The 23869-nt window shown below is 54.4% G+C and overlaps 1 protein-coding gene across 1 annotated transcript in view; it reads left to right on the top strand.

The window, feature by feature from the left end:
* The first annotated feature begins 2112 nt into the window (after positions 1–2112).
* LOC109688732 (uncharacterized) overlaps positions 2113–23869 on the top strand; it is a 75338-nt gene continuing 53581 nt past the window's right edge. Inside the window, 14 exon segments of the mRNA XM_074060259.1 lie at positions 2113–2235; positions 2453–2468; positions 6187–6240; positions 7215–7498; positions 9341–9455; positions 10999–11005; positions 11918–12086; positions 12160–12231; positions 12749–12902; positions 16625–16696; positions 16699–16773; positions 19796–19886; positions 22150–22256; positions 22259–22430. Coding sequence (XP_073916360.1) covers positions 2113–2235; positions 2453–2468; positions 6187–6240; positions 7215–7498; positions 9341–9455; positions 10999–11005; positions 11918–12086; positions 12160–12231; positions 12749–12902; positions 16625–16696; positions 16699–16773; positions 19796–19886; positions 22150–22256; positions 22259–22430 — 1511 coding nt within the window.

Genomic DNA, 23869 nt, shown 5'->3' with positions numbered 1-23869 from the left:
AGGAATCCAGGCCGTGGACCAAGATGGAGCCTCCTGGGAGAGAAGATGGAGACCACTGAGCAAAGCCACCACCAGAGTTAAAAGAGCAGGGACTTGGGCCAGGGTGTGGCCAAGTGGTAAGAGCGCCTGCCTAGCAAGTGTGAGGTCCTGAGTTCAAGCCCCAGTGCTATCACCAAGGGGAAAGAAAAAGGCAGAGACTCTGGGACCAGACTGAGTGGCCTCAGAGTGCTGTGTGCCTGTGGCCAAGTGACTTACCCTCTCTGTGTCTCTGTCTGAAAATGGGATGATCACCTTTCATTGGATTGAGTGGTTAACACACAAGGAGTGCTGTCCTGGCACAGTTAAATTATCCCTGCTCTGACCGACTCTTTGAGGGTCCCTGGCACGATCAGAGGTCCCTTCTCTGAACCCAGGCTGCCAGGCCGCCCTGGGATGCGGCTCTGCCCTGCACTTCCTCCCCACAGTCAGCAGCCGCCCCAGCGCACAGCCAGGGTCCTCCCCGGCCCCGACAGGGACAATACTGAGCTGGGGAGGGGAAGGTGGTGTTACTGGCTTCAGAATATGAAAAGAAAATGACTGTACTTCCATAAAACATGTCAGCCAACTGGGGATTAATTTGACCCTACAAAAGTTCTAAAAGTTTTAGGGCTGAGCTGGTCACCTGTCACTCACGCCTGTAATCCTAGCTACTCAGGAGGCAGAGAGCAGGAGGACCGTGGTTCAAGGCCTGCCTGGATGAATAGCTCACGAGACCCCATCTCAAAAAAACTCGACACAGCTGGATGTGTGGCTCGAGTAGCAGAGTGCCTGCCTGGCATGCACAGGGCCCTGAGTTCAAATCCCCGTACCAACAAAAATAAGCTTATTTAGCTGGGCGTGGTGGCCCACACCTGTAGTTCCGGTGCTCAGGAGGCTGAGGCAGGAGGATCTCGAGTTTGAGGCCAGCTGGGCTACATAACAGGATCCTGGCTCAAAAAGAAAAAAATTTCATCTGCTTTGAACAATGAATATAGGCTTAGGAAAATGCAGGCAGGGATGTAAAACAGGCCCTGTTTGGGGTGGGTGTTAGTGGGGGGGTAATATGGGGCTGAGGCGCTTTATTTGTATGAAACCAGAACAATGAAACCTGAGATTGCTTTACGGAGGGAAGGGAGGGAGGGAGAAGGATGGAGGGGGAGGATCTAGGTACATGGTAAGCACACACAGAACCCCCGGTACAGCTAAGATGCGCTCATGAGAATGTTTGGAAGTCACTCGATATGTGGTCTAAGCAGCTCGATGGAATACGACTCACCCATAAAAAAGGAATGGGGCCTGCTACATACTATGATGTGGATGAGCCTTGAACCCTGATGAAAGGGGCCGGGTGCGAAAGACCCCATACTGAATGCTCCATTTATATGAAACGTCCAGAGAGGCAAATCTTACAGGATGGAAAGCAGGGCTACAGGATGGCCAGGGCCCGCGGAGGAGCAGGCGGGGTGACTGCCTAATGGGTGCGGGGTTTCTCTTCATGGTGATGAAAATAGTTTAGAACTGGTTGAATGGTCGAACACCTAACTCAGGCTCTCTGCTGCTTGAGCCACGCTCCCGTCTTTTGAGTTCAGTTTGTTTTTCAGAGAGGTCTGGTGTTCTTCCCCGACTGGCCCTGGACCACAATCTTCCTAGCTCCCTCCTGAGTAGCTGCGATTACAGATGGGCAGCGCCATGCCTGACCTGACATGTCCAGTTATGTCTCAGTGCAGTGGCTTAGACACAGCAGGCTTCTTGGGGGAAGTGGGTCCCCAGGAGGACCTGGTCCAGGAGGCCTGCAGGGTCCTAAAGAGGTCACTGCCAGGAAGGAAGGCGACCTAAGCTCAACAAGCAAACGGTGCAGGTGGAGGGCAGCGTGAGGTGAGGGAAGCAGGGCCATCAGGGACTGCTGGACAGGGACAGACGCCTGGCCCAGGCTTACCCTGGTCCTAGGGGCAAACCATCACCCGCTGTCCCAGCGCTGTCCCCAAGGTCTGGCAGGTCCACCCTGACATTTGCTTTCCCAAGCAGTGGGAAAGCCCAGGCAAGTTCCAAACCTCAGAAAGAGGGAGGCGGCTGTGTGGCACCGATGTCCCCGCGATGAGCTGCGCACCCTCGATGGCCAAAGCCACGCTCCGTGGACCAGGTTGCGGGCTTCGACCCGGCTGCACCGCCCGGCGACCGCGGCTCTCAAAGCTTCCCGCTGATTGGTCAGAGCCCGGGGCGCGGATAACTTTTGGAGGCTTCTGATTGGCTGGCTCTTTGCCCCGCCCCTCCTCCTCTGGCTGGGAGCGAGGGTCCAGGCTGATGCGTCCTCTCTGGGAAGAAGGAGGCTCCGCGGCCACCTGAGCCTCGTTCGGGGATCCCTGGGGTCTGGCTGGGCTGTGGTGCCCCTGCCTCACTGTGGGGCTTTTGGGGTCAGTCCTGCTGTGGGCCCTAGGGAGTGACTTCAGGGAGTAAGTATGCCTGTCGCCTGCTTTGTCTCTGGGTGTGAATGGGGGAGGACCTGGACCCCCTGGGCGTGGCATTTTTGTAGCCAGATCCCCTTGTACCTGTCCCCATAGTCCCCTGCCCTCTCCCTCTTTTCGCGGGGAGTGGTGTGGTGTGGGGACTGAGGGTTGACATGTCTCCATCCTCCTCCATTCTCCTCCATCCTCCATCCTCCTCCATCCTCCTCTACCAGGGATCCAGGGTGGGGGTTGGGAGCTGCTGAGACCAGATCTGAGGGCCACGGGAGGGGACAGGGCCTGGGGTCCAGGCTGTGAGGAGCACTTCACTCATCTCCTTCCTCTGCCAGGTCCAGAGGTCAGTGAGCCAAAGACAGCGTCACTAACCTGCCTTCTTGTCCCATTAAAAACATTTTAAGAACGAGCAGGTGAAATTCACTTGAATAACGTGTTCTTAACCCTGCATTTCCAAGCCGTTGGAAAATGTCCTGGGGAGAGGACTTGTGAGCTCTGTTTTCCGTCCTTCGAAATCCAGTGTGTGTTCTGGGCTTGTAGCGGATTTCCATTTGGATGCTAAATCTTCATTGCAAATTCTAGATCTGTGACTGCTCAGTTGTTTCAAACAAGTTCACGGTGTTCCAGTAACTGAGTCTGAATTAGCCGCTCCGTTAAGTGAATTTACAGTAACACTAAGCCACATTTCAGATGCTCTGGAGTCACTGTGGCTGGTGGCCGCTGGCCTGGACAGTTCAGAACAGGTCACAGGTCCTTTATTCCCTGTATGTTAGCACTCACTGCTGCCCGGCCCCCCAGAGGGACTCAGTGAAACCTTGCTGGTGGAATAAATGGATGATCGGTGATCAGAGTCACCATCTGGGAGCAGAAATGATTGACAGTCAGTTTCAGTTCCTGGCTGTGAAGCTGACACTGATTTCCGTTCATTTCTGACCTCTCTTTAGAAGTGAGCAAGATCCAACCGGGCGCTGGTGAATCACGCCTGTAATCCTAGCTATTTGGGAGATTGAGATTGGGAGGATCGCAGTTCAAGACCAGCCTGGGCAAATAGTTCACAAGACCCCAACTCTAAAATAACCAGAGCAAAGTGGACTGGAGGTGTGGTTCGAGCAGTAGAGCGCCTGCTTCGTAAGTGCAAAGCACTGAGTTCAAATTCTGGTCCCACCGAAAAGATAAGTGAGCAAGGTCTGATTGCAGATTTATTCCCTCCCAACATGCATTCACTCTTCTTCCTGGTTAATCATGGGTCTGTCATTGAGTGAATTTTGTTTTATAAAATTAAAATGCATTTTTTAAATGCTTCAGACATGAAAGGTGCACAGACCTCACTGAGGCAGAATGATTCTAGAATACTCCCCTTTGGGAAGGTCACTGGGAGCCAGGCTTGTGGGTTAGCTGGCTGGTGATGCAGGTGTAGACATTGTCACCAAGGCAATCAGCAGATGGTTGGGGATGTGTGCAGTGACAGTTTAATGACTGTGCATAAATGTTGGCTTTGGTGCCATTTAAAAAATATTAAAAGGGGGGGTCTTTAACCTAATATATCAAAGTATCATTAGAAACTAATCAATATTAAGAAGTATTGGCTGTATTTTCCATTCTTTGAAATCCAGGGAGTGTTTTACACTGAGAGCATATTTCAATAGGGAGGGCCCGAGGGAAGGGAAGGGATTCGATTTGGTTAAAGGTCTTGGAAGCGAGGTTTACCCACTGATGTTCTACTGTATGGCAGGCAGTTTCATTGGGGCGGGGGGATAGCCCTGCCAGATATCCTACCATGTTGGTTCTTTCAAAGGGCCTGAATAAAAAATGCTATGAAATGCACCCCTCCCCCATGGGGAAATGGTTTGTTCTCGAAGGGATTAAACAGGCTGGCATTAGGTGCTGTGGCTTTGCGTGTAGAAACCGTGGTATTTGAGGCATGGAGAGGTTCAGATGCCTGGCACAGGGGCTGAGGGTGGTGCCCGGAAGGACCCAGGCACATGGTGGGGGGGGGGGCTCAGGAGAGGTCTGGGCCGGGTGGAGGGAGGGAAGGAGGAAGGGCGGGATGGGACTCTTCCAGTGAGGAGGGTCTGGGGATCCCCTGGCAGAGTGTTCTTAGCAGCCTGAGGTGAGGGCTGAGGGGCCACCAAGCCTGTGTCTGCTCATACGTGAATGTCCTTTACAGCTTAGATGGTGGGAGAGATGAGGGTGTCACGAGACTCACCGGGGAGCAGCACTGGTGACACCATTTACAGGTGCAGCCTCTTGGTCTTTTCTTTGTTGGTCTATCTATGCTCCCATCCATCCATCCACCCTCCCTCCCTCCCATTTATCTTCCCATCCCTCTATCCATCCATCCAGCCAACCAACCATCCACCCATCCAACCCCTCCCATTTACTTTCCATCCATCCGTCCACTCATCTATCTTCCCATTCATCCACCATCAGTCTTCCTGTCCATCCGCCCATCCCCGCATCCCCTCGTCCATCCATCCTCCCATCCATCCACCCACTCACTCTTGTTTGTGACGGTGAAGTGCTAAGGCTGTGGTTCCAGCCAGGTAGGAACCCTGCTCCACCACTGATGAGCTGTGAGTCCCTGGACAGTTCACTGAAGGCTCAGTGTCTATCTGTAAAATGGGAACATCAGCCCTTACTTTGGGGACAGCCAGGGAGATGAACTGGGTTGAGATACAGTGCCCTTGGACAAGCACCCAGTCAGTGCTGCAGGTGCTGTGCGCATTCATTCCACCTCTCCAGGGCCCGGGGTCTTTTCTAGAGTGGGCGTGGGGGGTGCAATGTTAAAGAAGTCACCTGAAATAACAAAATCACTTACAAATGTCACAAGGGTTGTGAACAAGGTGGGAAGATAGGGACAGGTGGGGGACCTTCTATAGCAGGGTGGGGTCCTGGGAGAGTTTATGCTGAGACCTAAAGCAGCCTGGGACATGGAAAGCGAGAGGAACAGTGTCCAGGCAGGAGGGAATAGCATGTGCAAAGGCCCGGATTTGGAGAGGATGGGCTAGAGGGGCAGGCAGAGGCTGGCCTGTGGGATTTTATTGGGAGGATGCTGCTGAGACTCAGGGGCATTTGAGATGGGGAATTAATGTGATCTGATTTCTACTTTTCACCATGACTCCGGCTTCTGGAGGTGGTTGAATGGTGGACACATTTATTTTGGCTATCCAAGTAAGAGAAGCTATAGTTTTGCCTAGAATGACAGCTGTGGAGATAGAGAAATGTGGATGGAAGGATGGATGGAAGGAAGGGAGGATGGATGGGTAGATGAATGGGAAGGTAGATGGAGATGGGTGGAAGGATGGGTGAGCAGAGCAACCAGTGGGGGAAAGGAGAGAAAGAGGGAGGGAGGCGGGAGGAAGGAAGGGAGGAAGGAAGGACAGGAGCCTGCTTTTGCTGATGGAATTGGAAGAACTTGCTGTTGGACTTGGTTGTGACACGGGGAGGAGTGGATATAACAATGACCCCCAGGTCCCCGACTTAAGCAACGGGAACAATGGTGCCAGTACCCACGGTGGGGCAGAGCAGGAAGGGCAAGGGGTGGGGAGATCACTTCTGACCCCGTGAGGCCGGAAGAGCTGGCACTATCTCTTCCTGTCCCCTTGGTCCCCTGGACACTTATATCTCTTCCAGGAACAGGTGGCCCACAGCATGGGGCTGCCCCATGCCTCTTTCCGGCCTCACCCTGTTGCCATCTGATTTGTGCTTTCAGAAAGACCAGATCCGCCGGCTGGACAGGAGGCCACATGCATGACTGCGTGCACAGGTGAGTGCCGTCTCAGGATGCCCCGCCCCCATCCACGCCTCTCTAACAAGGAGCCTGAGTCAGGTTGGGGAGGGGTAGAGGGGGTGGCAAAGCTGCAAGATGTGATTAGGGATCCCCAGAGGGCCACCTCCCAAAGCCAGTCCACAGTGTCAGAGAAGAGTTAGCCCAGAGCAGAGCGCTCAGGGCTATCCCAGCCCACAGGCCAGAGGAATTTCTTGGGACCTTCTAGTCCCAGGTGAGATAAAGGTCTTTGGCCAAGACAATTTGCATCCCAGGGTGGAACAGGTGAGAAACCTCAAGAGCAGAATCTTTGCAAGGTCAGAAGCGTCCTAGGAGCACAGGTGTGGCTGTCTCAAGGACACTGAGTGAGACATTAGTTAGATGAAGTGTGTCCTCGGGTTTCAAAATTGGCCTAAATAGAAGGTTAGAGATTTGTCCAGACAATGACAGGCTTCTCTGCTCCCCAAACTGGCTTTTCCCCTGAAGACCCTCCACTCTGCCAATCCAGGCTGGCCAGCTCTACAGCTCTGCCTCCTACAAAGATCCAGATGACTGGCCGAGTGTCGTGTGCACATCTATAATTCCAGCACTCACAAAGCTGAGGGAGGAGGAGCTACATAGTGATATCCTGTCCCCAGATACAACAAAACAATGATGACAAACACAACAAAACCTCAGAGAGCCCCACCCCTACTTGGTGTCCATCACGGCAGTAGGGACGAGTCAGAGTACCAAGGCTTGAATGCTGGGTGACCTTTGTATGTTAGTTGACTTCTCTGAGCCTTAGACTCCTCTTCTGTAAGAGAAATACCCACCTCAAAACTGACCATGGAATATGAGTTAATGTACCTGTAGGTCAATGCTTCTCAGCTTGAGGAATTTGTCCCCTAAAGAGACACTGAACACTGTCTGGAGACGGTTTCAGGTGACACCAGTGGGTTCTGTTACTGACATCAGCTTCTTTCTGCCCTCAGGGTCAGTGGGGCCCCACCTTGCAGTGGGCACCAGATATACCTACCGAGCTTTGGCTAATTCCAGCACCAGCCCGCAGGGGGCCCGGGAGGAGGGGACTGGCCTGGGCCTCCAAGGCGTGGCCATCTTTGATGTGCTTGGTCGGTGTCTGATGGCCTTGAGGGTGAGTATCTCTGGACAACCCAAGGTTGTCTCTGAATTTCCACCTCCATTTCATCTGAGAGGCAAGAGCTTCGGGAAGAATATCATAGTCAGCAAGAGACTGTGGGGAAGTGGCACCACTTTGGTGCCTCAGTGACCCAGCAGGGGAGTGGCAGCATTTAGGAAGAAGTGAGTGAGAAGGATCACAGGACGAGGACAGGCCGTGCCTTAGGGAGGACTGAGGGCCATGTCTGCAGGCCCAAGTGGGGACAGAGCTGAAGAGTCACAGCCTTTGGGCACAGAACTGACTGGGTGGAAATACAAGACCCATGGGCCTCCAGGCCTGCCCTGGTCTTATCCTGGCTGGACGCCGCCCTTGCAACACCTGGGTCTTTGGGCTCAGGTTAAAGGTGCGTGTGTGGCGACCAGCAGAGGTGTTCCTCATGCAGAATCCTGGGCTACATTCACTGACTGGACGTGGTTTTGTTTTCATCAACATTTTCTCAAAGCTCCCCCCATGTTCTTGTAAGCAAAAGTGTCCCTTTTCCAATGACTGTCACATCTCTTGGACAAACCCTCCCACATAAATGGCCCTCTACTTTCACCTGAAGCCTTACCTTGTACTGTAAAACTGTAAAACACTTATTTTTAGGTACTGGGATTTGAACTCAGGTTTCATGCTTGCTAGGAAGGTGCTCTTACCACTTGAGTCACTCTGCCAGCCCATTTTTGAGCTGGGTATTTTTGAGATAGGGTCTTAAGAACTATTTGCCTAGGCTGGCTTTGAACCTTGATCCTCCTGATCTCTGCCTCTTGAGTAGCTAGGATTACAGGTGTGAGCCACGGGTGCCTGGCATGTGAAGCACTTTTGAAGTGGCTGGAGTACTTGCTGATAACAGTTTCTCAGAACGGCCATGTTGTGTTTTCATGTGAACCATGGGACCAGGTCTTTTGTGGGGTGGCTCAGAGTCACCTTTAAATTCTTGAACTTCCAGAATGTCTGAGTCCTGGTCACTTGAGTGGAACCTTTGCCAGCCTTTCATATCAGTCTGTACGGCTTGGTTTTTTTTTTTCCTGCAGGGCCGGTTTTCACAAAGCAAACTCTGTTGCTGTGCTTTTCTTCATTTGTTCTTTGTTTTTAACATTTAAGGAAAATTGGTAATATCAAGTGTCAAGATTACAGAGAACTGGTTTATCTCGATGATGTTTTGTGAAAATGAAAATTTCACAGCCACTTGGGAGGTCTGTCAGTGAGGTATATTTTTAGCACAGACATTGTAAAAATCGTAAGTATTTAGGACAGTAAGTTTTCACAGCGTACCGTGCAGCCCCGCCACAGCACGAAGCTGGCAGTGGGGAGGCTGGAGGCCGTGGGTGCTGGGTACATGAGCCTGCTGGATTTGCAGCTCAGATTCGCTGTGAACCTAAAAGAGCTCTGAAAATGAAAGTAGTGGGTTTTTACAACGTGGAATCAATTGTGTTAGGAAGGCACGCTTTAGGGTGATAGTACTTTTCATAGTTAGAAAGTTTATCTTTTATTGCAATAAACAAACACGCTCCCAACCTTCGTGACACTCGGACAACCGAGGCTTTTATTCATTGTGTGCAGAGCCTTTTTGTTTGTTTTACAAATGTAGCCCAGGCAGGCCTTGAACTCTAGATCCTTCTGCCTTAGTCTCCCAAGGGCTGGGATTTACAGGGGTGAGCTGCCATGCCCTGCCCTAATATATATAAAAATGTCTATCTATCTATATAATATATATCTACATATAATACATATTGTACAGTCACCACTTTTTTGTGATGTACAGTCATAGAAATCACTCAAACAAACTTTCAGGGGCTTTGTGGACAATATAAAAATTTTCCCAACATTCAGCAGTAGTAGGTGCCTGGCCGGGGCGGGGGTGTCTCTGCCTAGCCCCCCAACACAGGCCAAGTGTTATTCTGGGCCCTGGAACTGCGTTGTGGGTGGGGTGCTGGTGAGGTTCTGAGGTGCCCAGAAGAGGCCAGCAACTCGTGGTGTTCTCTGCTCCGGCTCCAAGACTTCCAGGTGACGTCTGTCGTGGGCTCCCAGATGGAGGTTCTGAAGGACTCAGAGAGTTGAGGTAAGGCCTGGCCGCCAGGCCCTGAGTTACACTGGCAAACCCAGTTAGGGAGGCCCCTTCCCACAACAGAGATGCTATCGTGGACTCTGGCTCAAGGGCGTTCAGCTTCATGCTTTGACTTCGTTAAGTGATCATTGATGAGACAATTGGGAGTTGTTATGGCAGAGGAATCTTGGGTGACACCAAATAGCCTCGCGTGGCCTCTTACTGGTGGGGTGTACCTGGAGTCCTAGGCCAGAGGCCCCACTCCGGTGTCCCCCACGTCAGGCTCTGGCTCTTCCCCAATACACCAAATAAAGAGAGAGTAGTGGGGAGGGGCAGGGAAAGGAGGTTATGATGTGGCCCAGGGAGGAGGGCGCATGGGCCTCAGGTTTAAGCAGAGGAGGGATTGGGGCAGGGAGAGCCAGTTGTGCAGAACGAAGCAGTCCCAGGCCAAGTGTGGCCTGTGGCCCAGCTGATGTTACCTCAGTTCTAGTTCTGCGAGGGTTTTGGGAGGTATGTCATCGCTGTCATCGCTTGAGGGGACAATGTCATCCCCTGAGATGACTGATCACGCCTGCTCGAGGGTACAGCCTCGTCATCATGGGTCATGGTCCTCATTTGGGGGGGGGGTGGCCTGTCTTGCTTCCTGGGAGGTAGTTCAGTCCCCTGTCATAAGGATGTTATTGGTCAGTCCTGTCCTTCCTGGAAGCCAAGGTGACTGCAGGAGAGAGAGACTCAGAGCAAAAGAGCCAGATGCAGAATGGAGGCAGGGAGGCCAAGCTTTTAGTCAACTCATGGGCCCAGGTGAGGAGACAGGGGAATCACTGCAAATTTTTCACCTTGACCTCCAGCAGATTTCACGGCCCCTGAGTAGGTTCTGGAAGGCTGTGGCTGGTGGGGACTGCCTGTCTCCCCTCCCTTGGCCTGCCGAGGTGGTGAAGACCCTTTCCTCTCCCACCCCCAGCTAAGCCCCTTTTATGACCCAGCCAAGCCTGGAATTGTCCCTAGGCCTTGCTTCCCAGGGCCCCTGACAGAGGCCTGTGGCCTCCAAGCTCAGAGGGCCTGGACACAACCCCAATACCCCCAGATCCTTCTTCCTTTTTTATTGCAAATTCATTTGTTCAAAAATAAAGCCTTTGTCCTTGAAATACTGGGAAGGGGTGCAGCCAGGGGCAGATGGCTGAAAGGCTGAGGGAGGTCTCCATGGGGCCCATTGTCCCTCAGCATCTCATCAGAAATGCTAAGCCAGGGGGCTGGGACTTGTCACTTCCTAGAGGCCAGACTGACACTTGTCTCCTGGCAGGGGTGGGCGTCATTAGCACTTCTTTAACCCAAGGCCTGAGAGCCAGGGCACTGCCTTAGGACCCCCCAGACACCCTAGGGGACGGGACCTCCCAGGGAGGTAGCTGGCCGGTGTTCTGCCATCCTAGCTGGTGCATTTGGGGCCTTGGCTATTTCTCCTCCATCCTGGACCATCTCCGTCTTCTGCGTCCATGCCTCCCCTCCCCCACCTGCCAGAGACCAGACCCCAGGTGAGATGAGAGGTCACACGAAGGCCTTGGGTCCCAGCTCTTCTGCCCCTTACTCTGTGGTCACTGTCCTCCCCGTTTCTTTGTCTGAATGATGAGTCTCAGGTCACCTCCCTGCCTCTGACATCAGAGCCAGCCCACCGGGGTCCACTGAGTAGTCACTGTGCTGTCCTGAGCGTCTGTGGCAGGGTGGGGGTGCTAAGGACCCCTTGGTGGGCTTTGTAGGGGACAGAGTGTCTTTCTCTCTACCTCCGCAGGTTGTGTAGCTGGGTTGTGAAATGAAGTGGCCTCAGGCAAGTGACAGGAGGAGAGGTGTGTGGCACATGGTGTCATGGGGAAAAGGACATGTGCCCCAAAGTGGGGGTGTCTGGGCCCACATGCCAGCTTTCAGGGAGGCAGAAGGAGCCACAGGCAGTGGGGGAGGAGATGAATTTAGGAAAGACAAACAAGTCCTCAGAGGAGGAGGGAGCTAGGATAGTTGGGGACAAAGCTTGTCTCTGTCCTGTGATGGGCGTCACTCATCCCTGCTCAGTGACACTACTGGAAGTCAGCCGAGTTCATCCCAGATGATAGGTGGCTCCTTTTGGAGGGTCTGTCTGTCTGTCTGTCTGTAGACAGGTAAGGGAGTCCAGAGAAATCTGCCATGGCCTGAATGGACTTCAGGAGTCATCCGATCAAAGCTGTCAGTGTGTTCCTGAGGTGACATGTCCGAGGTCCCCTGGGAAGCTCTGGAATGTGGGCAGCCCGGGAGGCTCAGCCTTTTACTCTGGTACATGTGGCTCGTGTACCTGGTTTTGTCCCAGCGGTGACACATCTGGGGAGAGTGGCCCCAGCTGAGGAGAGGAGGCAGAAGCCGGCCGTTTGGGAGTGTGGGGGTCGGGGCGATGTGCAGCAGGACAAGGACGCTGTGGGTCGCCTGACCCCTTACCTGCTACTGTTCTGCAGTGCCACCTTGGGCCACAGCCCACTTTGCTTCATCCTGCATGCTGGACGCATGGCCCACCCGTGTCCCCACTGTCCTGAGCCTCGCTGGGCACTGAACGTGAAGCAGGCGGTGGTGACCCTCCCGCAGATCCATGCGGGGGGGCTCCAGGGCCCTGAGACCCTCGAGGAGGTGAGGGGTGTGGGGGGGTAGGGAGAGGGGGAGGGGATGGAGCAGGGGGCTGACCACCTGCTTGCCTGCCCAGGTGGACATCCTGGGTCGGTGTCCCACCATGTACCAGTGCCAAGGGGACCAGCTGCTCAAGACCAAGGACCTGGCCAGGTGTCCTTGCACCTGCATTCCCAGCCCCATGCGGGAGTGCTAAGTGCCAGGCAGCCCCCAATCTGCCCCCTGTGCCCTCCCCCGCTTTCCTCCCTCCTCCTCCTGTCATTTCCTCCCTCCTTCCTGTCCTTCACCTCCTCTCCCTCTTTCTCCTCCTCCTGCCTCCTTCCTCCCCTTCCTTCCCCTCTCCTCTCCCTCCTCTCTCTCCTGTGTGAGTAGTTGACTGACTGATCGCCAGCATTACCTGTGATTCTGGGAGCACAGCTGGCTGTCCTCGCCCCGTCCCGGCCCCCATGTTCTCTTTCCAACTGAGGTTCCCTCTCCTCCTCAGGGTCTGATGGCTGGGCTTCCCTGTGTCCCTTTGTCCTTCTCATCTCTGTCCACCTTGGCCTGGGCTGCTCAGGTCACCAACCAGGTGGTGCAGCTCTTGGTCCCCCCTTGGTTCCCCTGCTGCAGGTCTAGGGTGGCTGCGGGTTTCCTGGCCTGAGCCCCCTGTCCCCCTTGGTCAGCAGCCTGGCCTGGTGGCCCGAGGGACCCAGAGCTGCGTGCAGAGCATCGGGGCTGGCGCACTGAGCGTGGCTTCCTGCATGGAGCTGCTGTCATGGGGCCCCTGTTGGAGAGCCCTGTCCTTGCTCGCCCAGGACCCAGCTGTCACAGGAGACCCAGGTGCTCCCTGATGGGCGTTGTGAGAGGGTGGTGTGGGACCCTCAGGGCCTGGCCACCCCTGAGCACCTCTGGAGAGGGTCAGGAGAGTTAGCCCTCCTAGAAGCTTCTCCAGGCTTCTGCTGGCCCTGGTTTGGTCTCCGTTTTCTCCCCGAGTTGTCCTTGGTGGCTCGGCTGGCTCTGAGTTTTAGTGGGAGAAGTGACCTTAAAGCCAGTGACCCCCTAGTCTGCCTATTTGGGGAGGTAAACAGTCTGGACTCCTGGTTTCCAGAAAGTTCCAGGAACATGTAGCTTTCCTCCCACTTGGCTCTCCTGAGCTTTGCAGGGAACACCTGTGTTGGGGAAAGGGACGAGGTTTTCTCATGTTTGGAAGCCAGCTGGTTCTGACTGAATGGCGGTCACTGCTGACATTTTAGAGGGCTTGCGTGGGCCTGGCCAGTGGCTGTGACTCACTTCTCAGCAGGTCGCTATCAGGAAGGGCTCAGTGTCAGAGTTTTTAAATAAAGGAATCAAGGCTCAGAGAGGTAAAGTAACTTTTCCAAGGTTGCACAGCGAGGAAGAGGCAGAGCTGGCTCTTGGACCCCGCTGTCTGCCTGGCTCAGAGGACGGACTCACCACGCCACCTGAGGGAGAGCCAGACCCAGCTGGTGGAGGCTGAAACCCTAGGGCTACAGGGATCCCTTTCTAGGGGTTCCCAAGATCCATTCGGGGTGGTCACACTGTGGTTGCTTCCCAATGATTTGGATGCACGTTTCTTCTTTTTCCTTTTTGGTGGTACTGGGATTTGAACTCAGGGCCTCACACTTGCTGTGCCGGTGCTCTACCACTTGCACCACGTCTCTTCCCTTCTTTTGCTTTAGTTTTGCTTGGGTAGGGTCTCTTGTTTTTGCCTGGGTCAGCCGGGCTAAAGATCCTCTTACCTACCTCTCCTGTATAATTGGGATTACGCATGTGTGCCACCACGCCTGTCCTGTTTGTTGAGGTGGGGATCTCTCTAACTTTCTCTTTTGCCCAGGCTGCCCTTGAACTGCAATTTTTCCAAGTCCTGAGTAGCTGGGATTATAGGCCTGTGCCACCTGGCCTTGTTTTTCTTTTTATAGACAGGGTCTTACCAAGTTGCCCAGGCTGGCCTCAAACTCAAGGTCCACCTGCCTCAGCCTCCTGCGTGCTGGAGTTACTTTTTTAAAATACCATTATTGAGATGTAATTTATATAACGTAATTCACCCGTTTGGCGTGAACAGTTTTGTGTAACTTCTAGTCTCTTCAGAGGTGTGTACCCAGCACTGCAATCAACTTCAGATCTCATCACCTCCAAAGGAAGCCCCAGACCCTCTGTGGCTTTGCCTGTTCTGGACGTTTCTCAGAAGTGAAATCACAGATATGGCTTTTTATGACTGGGGGGATTTGAACTCAGTGCCTTACACTTGCCAGGCAAGCCCTGGACCACTTGAGTCATGCCCCTGGTCCTGTTTGCTTTAGTTATTTTTTAAGAAGGACTCCCCCTTCATGCTTGGGCTGGCCTGGACCTTGATCTTCCTATTTACACCTCCTAGCTGGGATCACAGGCACTCATCACCATGTCCAGCTTGTTGGTTGACCAGGGGCCTCACTAACTTTTTGCCCAAGCTGGCCTTGAAACTTGATCCTCTCATCTCCACCTCCCAAGTAGCTGGGATTACAGGAGTGAGCCATGGCACCCGGCCACGAATTACTCTTTACCGCCAAATAGCTCTGTCTTTCAGAACTGTCTTTGTCTCACTTCTGCTCGGTCTCTGTAGTTGTGGATGTGTAGGAATAGCAGCCCTTAGCTATAGGTTATGAGGGGTAAAGGAAACGGTTATAGCCATCAACTAAGGACCTGGCATGTGACATCTGTCATGGTGACCCACCTGTCCTCGGGCCCCTTTTTCATAGAGTTTGAATTTCCCAAAGACACAACTCTGAAGTGAGTCCTTAGCCCTTCTTGGAGCCCCAGCCCGGCTCAGATGGCTTTGTCCCCTCTCTCTCCCTGGTTGGAGTCCGTGGGGAGTGGACCCCTCTGGTCCCAGCTGGGGTGGGGTGGAGGGGTCCTCCTGAGGTTCCAGGAGTGGGCATCTGCTCATGCTGGTCACAGAGCGCCTCGTGTGCTCCAGGCTTTGCCGTTGCTCCAAGGATAGAGCTGTGACCATGGTCGGCTGGTCCCTGTCACCCCAAGGCTGACACTGTCCAGGGAGAGAGAAACCACGACAGAGACAGACACACACAGGTGGTTTGAGACGTTGATATGTGGTAGGAATGAGATCAAACAGAAACACAATGGCCGGGGACTTGGCTGGGATTGTCACAGGGGCCTCTCTGAGGAAGTGACTTATCTTTTTGTGTGCTGGGGTTGGACCCAGGGCCTTGTGCACACTAACTGTGCTCCACGATTTACCTATGTTCCCAGCCTAGGCAGTGACTTTTTTTTTTTTTTTTGGCAGTACTGGGATTTGAACTCAGGACCTTGCACTTGCTAGGCAGGGGCTCTACCACTGGAGCCACACTTCCAGCCCAGTGACATTTTTGCAGAAGGATAAGAAGGGGTCGGCTGTGGAAAATGGGGGAAGAACATTTGAGAAGGAACCAGGAAATGCAAACACCCTGGGGCAAGAAAGGGCCACCATGTGTGTCACCAACGGGGGGCGGAGGGGGGTCTAAAGGAGAGTTGCGCCCACATGGGCACCGTGTGTGCCCCCTCGGCACACACGGTGAGGGGCGCCCAGACCTGGGGTTGGCAGATTGGGGTGGACAGCGTCCGGGAGGCCCTGTCCCTTGCTAAGGAACATGGAGGCTGCTGTGGAGAGCTGCTCAGAAGGGCTAAGGTCATGGTTGCGTACAGAGGGAAGCGGGGCGGGGTCCTGCAGTGGCCTGCGTCCACAGGAAGTGGCCACAGGGCGATGCACAAGAGAGATCGCGGACCCGTTGATTTCTGGGATGTGGTGACTTGCGGCATGGTACAAAAGGACCCGGTGTTAAAAGCCAGAGCCCCCTCCTGTCCCCTAGCCACCTGACCCCTCCCCAGAGGCTGGCACCATTCCTGGTTTCTAGTGTGTGCCAGGTACACCCCCTGTGCTTGCAGAAATAAACGTTTCTGGATCTGTGTGGGAGTTCTGTCTATATTTTCATATAAATGCCTTTTAAAAAAACTTTGTAGGGCTGAGGATGGAACCCAGGGCCTGGTGTGTACTGGGTAAGCGCTCTACCGTGCAGCCGCAACCCCAGTCCCCTTTTATTTTATTTTTGAGAGGGAGTCTTGCTAAGTCACCCAGGTTGGCTTTTAACTTGTGACCATCCTGCCTCAGCCTCCCAAGGCTGAGGATTATCTGGGATTACAGGTGTGCACCACCACACCAGGTTTGCAAATGCATTTTTACACCGTACACTCATCTACATTGTGTTTTGCCCACTTACCATTTGGGGATCTTCCAGGGCAGGGTGTGTACAGCTGCCCTGTTTTGTTAAAGGGTGCTCAGTGTTCCCTGGCATGAGTGGGCCATAGTTTATCTGACCATCCCCAGTTGATGGGCACTTAGGTTATTTCTTGTCTTTTGCTGTTAGCGGTCATGCTGCCACCATCCCCTTCTGTCTCTTGCCCAAAGCTTGCTGAAGGACTCACTGGCAGGGTGCAGGCACAGCTCCCTGGGGCCTTCTGGCTCTCAGGTATTTCCCGCAGGCGGCCATCCCATCTCGTTCTTCCCACCTCAGATCCAGATGAGGAAGACAGTGACAGGGTCGTAGTCCCCAGCAGCTTGCAGTACGAGTGGGAGGAGACACCGCCCTGGCCACAGCGGCCACAGCGGCCACACTGGTGAGGAGGCTGTGCCTGGCTCCGACCACAAGCTTTGCGGTAAGTGGTTTCTCCAGCCCCGAGTCTGCCCTGGGCCTGAGCCCTCAGATGCCTCTTCCTGTCCAGGTCCTTGGTGGCTCAGCCTCCAGGTGTTTGGTGTCAGGGCCACTGAGTATGGCTGGGCAGGTTGGGCTCTGCACAGTTGTGCCAGGTTGTAAATGCAAGGAAGGATGAAGGGGCAGATGCCTGCCTGAGGTTTGCTGAGCCAGTGCCCCAGGGCATGCTGGGTACCTGTAAAAGGGAAGCCTGTCCTCATGTCTGTCCAGGGACAAGCAGCAGTCCTGTCTGACCCAGCCTAACCTTCTGGGCCTTGTGTCGGGAAGTGCTGACTTAAGCACTGAGGATGTGTGCTGGGCTGTGAGGGGGCCTCACCCCCACAAGTAAGTGGACAGCTCGAGAGCCTAGCACAGTCCCCAGGGGAGGACTCTGCCATGTTGTTGACCTGCCCAGATGATCTCTCTCAAGACCCTTAAATACATCTGCAGGGACCCCCTTTCCAAATAAGAGCCCTATTTATCAGGTCTGGGGCTTGGGGAGTGGGGCCACTGTTCACTACTCAGCACTTACTGCATCCTCAGGCAGTAAGTCGGGGGCTTCGCTTGTACGAGCCGATTGAATTCTCTACAGTTCTCATCCATGTGCCCATTTTCCAGTTGGGGAGAGTGAGGCAGGCAGAATTTAGGAAGCATGTTCAAAGCCACCTAGCTAGCAAGTGGCCACACTGGTAACCTTGGCGGTCTGGTCCCACAGCCGGGCTTCTCCCTGGGCACCCTGGGGCCTGAGGGTTTTTGTTGGGGCTGAGGCAAAAGCAGCATTCCCTGCCTGTAGTCATGGCAACCAGCTGTCTCAAGGGGCACGGTTGCCCTGGTTACACACTGAGGTGCTCTGACCATTGTGCCGCCAAGCCTCAGGAGCCGTGGGAAGCCCCGGCCAGCCCGATGCCTCTTGTCTGGCCTAAGAGGGCTCCCTGACCCCGGGCTGTGCTCCCCGTGGATGTGGCTCAGGACAGGTGCACTGTGTCCCGCTGGGGAGACGGGCAGCGTGGGTCCCAGAAGACCCTGTATCTCTGTCCTGTATTTCTAGCGCTAGAAAGGAAGGAAGTGACCGCCACCCGCCCCCACACCGAGGTCCCCTGGGCTGAGGGTGAGTTGCTGAAGACTAAAGATGGCTTTCCAGGGACCCCAGTGTGCACAACGCAGCTGCCCAAGGCCAGCCTGGGTTGCCAGGGGACGGTGTGGCTCTGGTCCCAAATGCCTCCGCCCCTCCCCACGGCCAGTGCATGGGGACAAGGTTTGTTTTTCAGGCCCAAAACAAAGCTAGGGATGAATGCACCATGGAGAGCAAACTCCCAGCCTGCCTCCCCCTGAGGCCCCCACTGTGACATGTGGGGCACAGTGGGTGGGAACAGCCGAGGACAAAAGGGGTCTGCAAGGAGGGAGGCGGGGGAGAACCCGAGCGTGGAGGGGAGGCAGTGGTGGCTCTTACCACTGTGGGATTTGTATGAATTGGGAGCCCAAGTCACAGGCATTTATTGGATGCTGACTGTGTACAGCCAAGTTGTTTATTTTTTCTAGTGCTGGGGCTTGAACCCAGAACCTCCTGCGTGCCAAGCAAGTGCTCTGCCACTGAACCAGGCAAGTGCTTGGGAGACGGTGGCGTGGAAGGATAGATTTCTAGAAATCCTGTGAGCTGGTTGTTAGACATGGCCACACCGGAAGTTAAGTTGTATCAACCTACAGTGAAAATGAATCATCCTACAACTGACGTTAAGGCTCACGCCTGTAGTCTCAGCTACTTGGGAAGCAGGGATTGGGAGGATCGAGGTCTGAGGTTGGCTCTGGGCAAAACCACGAGACTCTATCCAAAATAAATAAATAAATAAAAATAATAAATAAATAAAATCACTACACAAAAAGGGCTGGTGGAGTGGCTCAAGTGGGAGAGCGCCTGCCTGGCAGGTGTGAGGCCCTGAGTTCAAACTCCAGTGCCACCAAAAAGGAAAAGACAAAAAAGAAATTACAAAGAGTTCCATTCCTCTGGTCTCGGCGCTGGTGGTGGTTATGTCTGTCGTTCTGTACCGGTGCAGCGCGTGACTGTTTCCCCCGAGATCTGTGGCTTGTTTTGGTGACTCTTGAGTGTGGGACTTTAGGGAGGACTGTGGATTTAGGTGCTGGACGGGTGAGGGGCGCAGGGCCCACGCCAAGCTGGGTCCCGGCTGGGGGGGCTGCAGTCCTGCCTCGGGGGTCAGCAGGGGGCGGCCGGGTGGGACTCCCACGCCTGTGGGTTTGGGCTCAGGTGCAGCAGTGAACCTGAGACCACAGGGACTCTGAGGAAGGGGCTCGGTGAGGGGTGCTGTGAAGACGGGCCTTGGTCCCTTCTGTGGTTTTGGACACTAGGCGACTGTGCTTGTCAGGGGTGAAAACCTACAACACCCATTAGCATCACTGTTGAGCTTCTGGAAAAGTTGCACACTTTTCATTAAAAACATACCAGGAGATTGTCCTCTCTTTAGTGACATTTATGTCAGCTGTGCCAGCACTCAGCTCAAGCCATCGGAGTTGTGGTGAACCCGTTTTTGCCTTTCGTGAGGCGGTGAAGCCCACACATTCAGATCTTGTTTGATTTTTTTCTTTTCCTTTCTCTCTTTTATTAACTTCTCTTTTTATTTCCTTCTCTTTCCCGCTTTCTTCCCCCAGCTCCCTCACTCCTTTCTTTGTTTTGGTGAGACAGAGCCTCTCTCACCATGCAGCCCAGTCCGGCCTTGAACTTTCCATCCTCCTGCCCGCCCCCCCAGGCTGGGATGACAGGCAGGTGGCACCTGTCATCCCAGCCCAGTGCCTGGTACGTGAACTTGTTAAGCTAAGCAATACACTCGGGCCCGTCTGTGCGTGCCGGGGGCCATGGCTTCAGTGGGGCCAAGCCAGATGTGTGACCTCACCTCCTCGGGGCTGAAGAAAGCTCCCACTTTCTCTGCCTGTTCTGGGGGGGGGGTGATGACCTTGCTTCCCCCAATGCTGCAGGTGCCTCAGATCTGACGCTGGTGTCCGAGCTCCAGGGCCTCTCTGGGGACGAGCTGGCAGAAGTCTGGTGACTTTCTTCCTTTAAATGCTGAAATGACTGGTAAGCCTCGCTCTGGGTGGGACCTGGTGGCCTTGTCACTGTCTGGAGTCCACAGTGACAATGGTAATGATGTCTTATCCTGTCTCCTTGACACTGGCTCGTCCTCCTTTCTGGGGATCTGAGCCAAGAAGGAGATTAAGTGGGGATCCTGGAGTTTCCCATGAGGCTGAGCTGGAAACTGAAGGGCAGCAGATAAAGACGCCATTGTCCTTCCTCCAGGAGCTGGAATTAGTGGGCCAGTGCAGCCTGGGTGTCCTCTGGGGTGGAGCATCCAGTGGGTGTGCTGGGCAGGCCTGGGACCCCTCCCTACTAAGCTGGGAGCAGCAGGGGGTACGAAGAGGTCCCCAAGCCCAGGGTGAACCTCTGAGGGCCTCACTCCAAGAGCCCAGGGCTGTTTAAGGGGGACATCTTAGGTCACCCACCAGGACCCTGAGATAGACTGCAGGCTTGCAAGCTTTGCTTTTCTTTCCTGTCTCCCTCCCTCCTTCCCTCTCTTCCTCCCTCCCTCTCTCCCTTCCTTCCTTCCTCACTCCTGAGGTTTGAACTCAGGGCCTAACATTTACTAGGCAAGCGCTCTACCATTTGGGCCACACCCCCCAGCCCTTTTTGCTTTACTTGGGGCTTGAATTTTTGCTGGTATTCAGTCTCAGGTTGCAATCCTCCTATCTACATGGCCCACTGGATGACAGGTGTGAACTACCATGCATGGCTTACCTTTTGAGATGGGGTCTCTAACTATTTGCCTGGGCTGGCCTCAAACCTCGATCCTTCCAATCTCTGCCTCCCTGGTAGCTGGGATTATAGGCATATACCACCACACCTAGTGCTTTTGCAAGCTTTTCAAAGGCTCCCAAAAATATGTGGACACCTGAAAACACTTTATTGACTCCAAAATATGAAAGAAGGCCCCCACCCCAAGTCGACAGAGCACACAACATAACAGCAAACATAGGGCGAGCTTCTCTGAACTCATCCCCAGTCTGTGGGGTAAGTTGCTTCTACTTTTTTCACTCTCTGGTTGAGAAAACAACGCACAGAGCAGTTAGGATACTTGCCCCAAGTCACACAGCAGAGTGGGGATTTGAACCCAGGTGCTCTGTACTTTTCCGTCTGATTCCTATGGGATGGAGTATAAATGGTGCAAATGACGTGGGACATGGACAGTGTGATCGAGTTTTCACCTGGAGCTGCCTCTTTTCTTGGTACCATGTCCTCCCGGTCACTGAATTTTCCCATAAGCTCCTGTGTCCCCTGTCCACCTAAGACCTCAGGAGCCAAGGGAGGGGAGGGCCCTTCCCAAGCCTGGAAGTTTCCAAGCAAGGCTTGACACTCTGGCCTCCTCTTCCTTCTCCACCCATGAGCCGAGCTCCTCAGGTGGACGAGGAGAAAATGAAACAGAGGAGGGAGTGGGAGGAACAGGCAGGCGTCCTCGCCCTGTGGCCTGTGTCTCTCCCGTGACTCAGTCACCTTGGGGGGGGGTCCAGCCACCGACATCCCATCTTACAGCCAAACAAACTGAGGCCCGCAGGTGGTTTACAAGGCAGATGGTGTGTGGGTGTTGGGGGGCCTGCTGCCCCCGGGGGCCCCTTTGCTGCAGTGACCCGGGGCTCCCCTCCCCGCTCAGTCATCATTTCCCACTCCAGACCCCTGGTCTACAAAGGGACAGCTCAGGGGCTTTCTGGAACATCCTAAGTGTTTTGCAATCTCAAAAGAAAAAGAGAGAGATGAAAAGGGGGCTGGGCACAGTGTCATTCCACTACTCAGGAGGCAGAGATGCAGAGGATAATGGTTCGAGGCCAGCCCAGACAAAAACACAAGCCAGGCGTGGTGGTGCTCCCCTGCCGTCTCAGCTACAGGGGGGACATAGGCAGGGGATGGTGGTCCAGGTTGGCCCAGGCGAAAACTCGAGAGCCTATCTGAAAATGAACTAAAGGCTCAGGTGGTAGATGCCTGCCTACCACAAGGCCCTGAGTTCAAACCCCAACCACCGGTAAAAAAAACCAAACGAAAACAACTTGACATTGGGCTGAGGGTATCAGAGTTTAAATTAGAGGCCATGGGCCCTGTCCCATGCCAGGGTTGTCACCCCACCTGGTGATGTTGGGGTGGTGGGACTTGGGTGTTTGCTGGATGGGCAGAGCTGTTGTCCTCGTGGGCTCTGTGAGCGCAGGCTCATCCCGTACACCTCCCCAGCCTTGGTTTACCCCCGATGGGATGGTGAGGCACTCAGGACATGGGCTGCCTTGGTCCTCATCCCAGGCAGCCGCTGGGATGCCCTGCCCTGGTGTGGCACGGAGCCCTGCGTGGGCCTCATGAGGCAGCTCATCGCGGCTGTGGAGGTGGAGGCAGATGAGGCAGAGGCCTGGCTCTGTGGCTGGCCTTCATCCCACAGTCCACGGCTGCCATGGTGCACATGCTGCTGGTGAGCCCCAGCCCCCGCCCTGGGCCCCTGCCTGGATGCAGGTGGGTCCTCCATCCTGGCACCTATCTCCACCTGTCTCCTTGGGCTGCAGTGTTGCACGCAGGCAGGATTCGATATCTGAGGTCTGGGTTCAAATGTTCACAGTGTGCCTCCCTGCTGTGTGATCTGAGTCAGTGACTTAACTTCACTGAGCCTGGTTTCTGATCGTAAAATGAGAGCGAACCTAGTGCCTGCGTCCTGGGCTCGTGGTGACTGCATGTGAGCTAAGCTCCTGGTGTCTGAAGCAAAATCTCAGCAGGACAAATTGGAGCCGCTGTTGTCATTACAAACAAACGCAGTTGATGAGTTTTGCGATTGGGAACGCCATGGGAAAGCAGGCCCCTGACTCACAACCCTGCATGGAGGCCTTGTTTACTCTGTGAAGTGGGCACTGTGTCTCTCCTTGGAGACACCAACTAAGATTGGACCTGAGAGGCGTCACCCACAGTTCACGGCCTAGTGGGTGACACACTGGTTGCTAGGGACAGGAGCACCGTCCAAGACCGGCTCCATGACCATGTCCCTCCCCTCCCTGTCTCCCTCCATCACTTATCCACTCACTTTGTCCCTCACCTGTGTCACCAACCTGAGGTGAAACTTTAGCTGGCCCAGCCTCAGCTGTCCCCACCTGTTTGGGTAGGGCTGTGTACAGGGACGTGTAGAGGGAGTGGCTGCTGGTGCCACTGGTGCCTTTGTCAGTGTCCCTGTCACCCACCTGGGGAGCCAAACTGGCGGAGTCTGTTCCTGCGTCAGGTGCAGTCTCGGAGCTCTGGGCACGCACGCCTCCCCGTGCTGTTTGTGCTGGCTTTGTCCGTGTGCCCAGCAAGGACAGGCATGAGCTGGCCTGGGGACAGAGAGTGAGGGAGAGGGAGGGGGAGAGGAGGGGGAGGAGAGGGAGGCGGAAGGAGGGCGAGAGTGTTTCAATCAACTCTTCATTTCGGGGTAATTCTGGGTTTCGAGGAAGTTGCCAGGATGCAAAGTCCCCATGCTCCCCTCCCTGACCCCCCTCTTGTTACTCTTATGAACTTGTCACTGTGGACACTGTGAATTGCGTGTGTGACTATTAAGTAAACTCAAGACTTGGGTCCCCACACTTCCCCCAACGTGTCATCCTTCCCAGGCCTCCTCCAGGGTCCACTGCGGTCAGCCGGGATTGGTGACTGTGATGCTGACCTTCCCCGCTGTTCCTCACTCTGTCTGCTCTTGACCTTGTCACACCCCTGGGTTTGGGGGTGCCCCAGAGTCTGGCTTCCTTCACCCGAGTCCTCCGAGGGACTCATCTTCTCTCATCTGTTTGGACTTGGTTCTTTTCCAAGTGGAGCTCTTGCTGAGCTTCCTGGTCACTTCCTCTCTTCGCTGTGTCTTTTTTTTCTTTCTTTTTTTTGAGCTAGGGACTTGCTATGCAGGCTAGCCTTGAACTTGTGATCCTCCTGCCTTAGCCTCCTGAGTGCTGTTATTATAGGTATACACTACCAGGCCCGGCTTCATGGTGTTTTGATAAGCCAAAGTTCTTCATTTGGTG

This window comes from Castor canadensis, chromosome 17, assembly GCF_047511655.1.
Source record: "Castor canadensis chromosome 17, mCasCan1.hap1v2, whole genome shotgun sequence".
NCBI classification, from domain to species: domain Eukaryota; kingdom Metazoa; phylum Chordata; class Mammalia; order Rodentia; family Castoridae; genus Castor; species Castor canadensis.
Note: the sequence above shows the minus strand (reverse complement) of the source record. Positions and strands in the feature narration are given on the sequence as shown.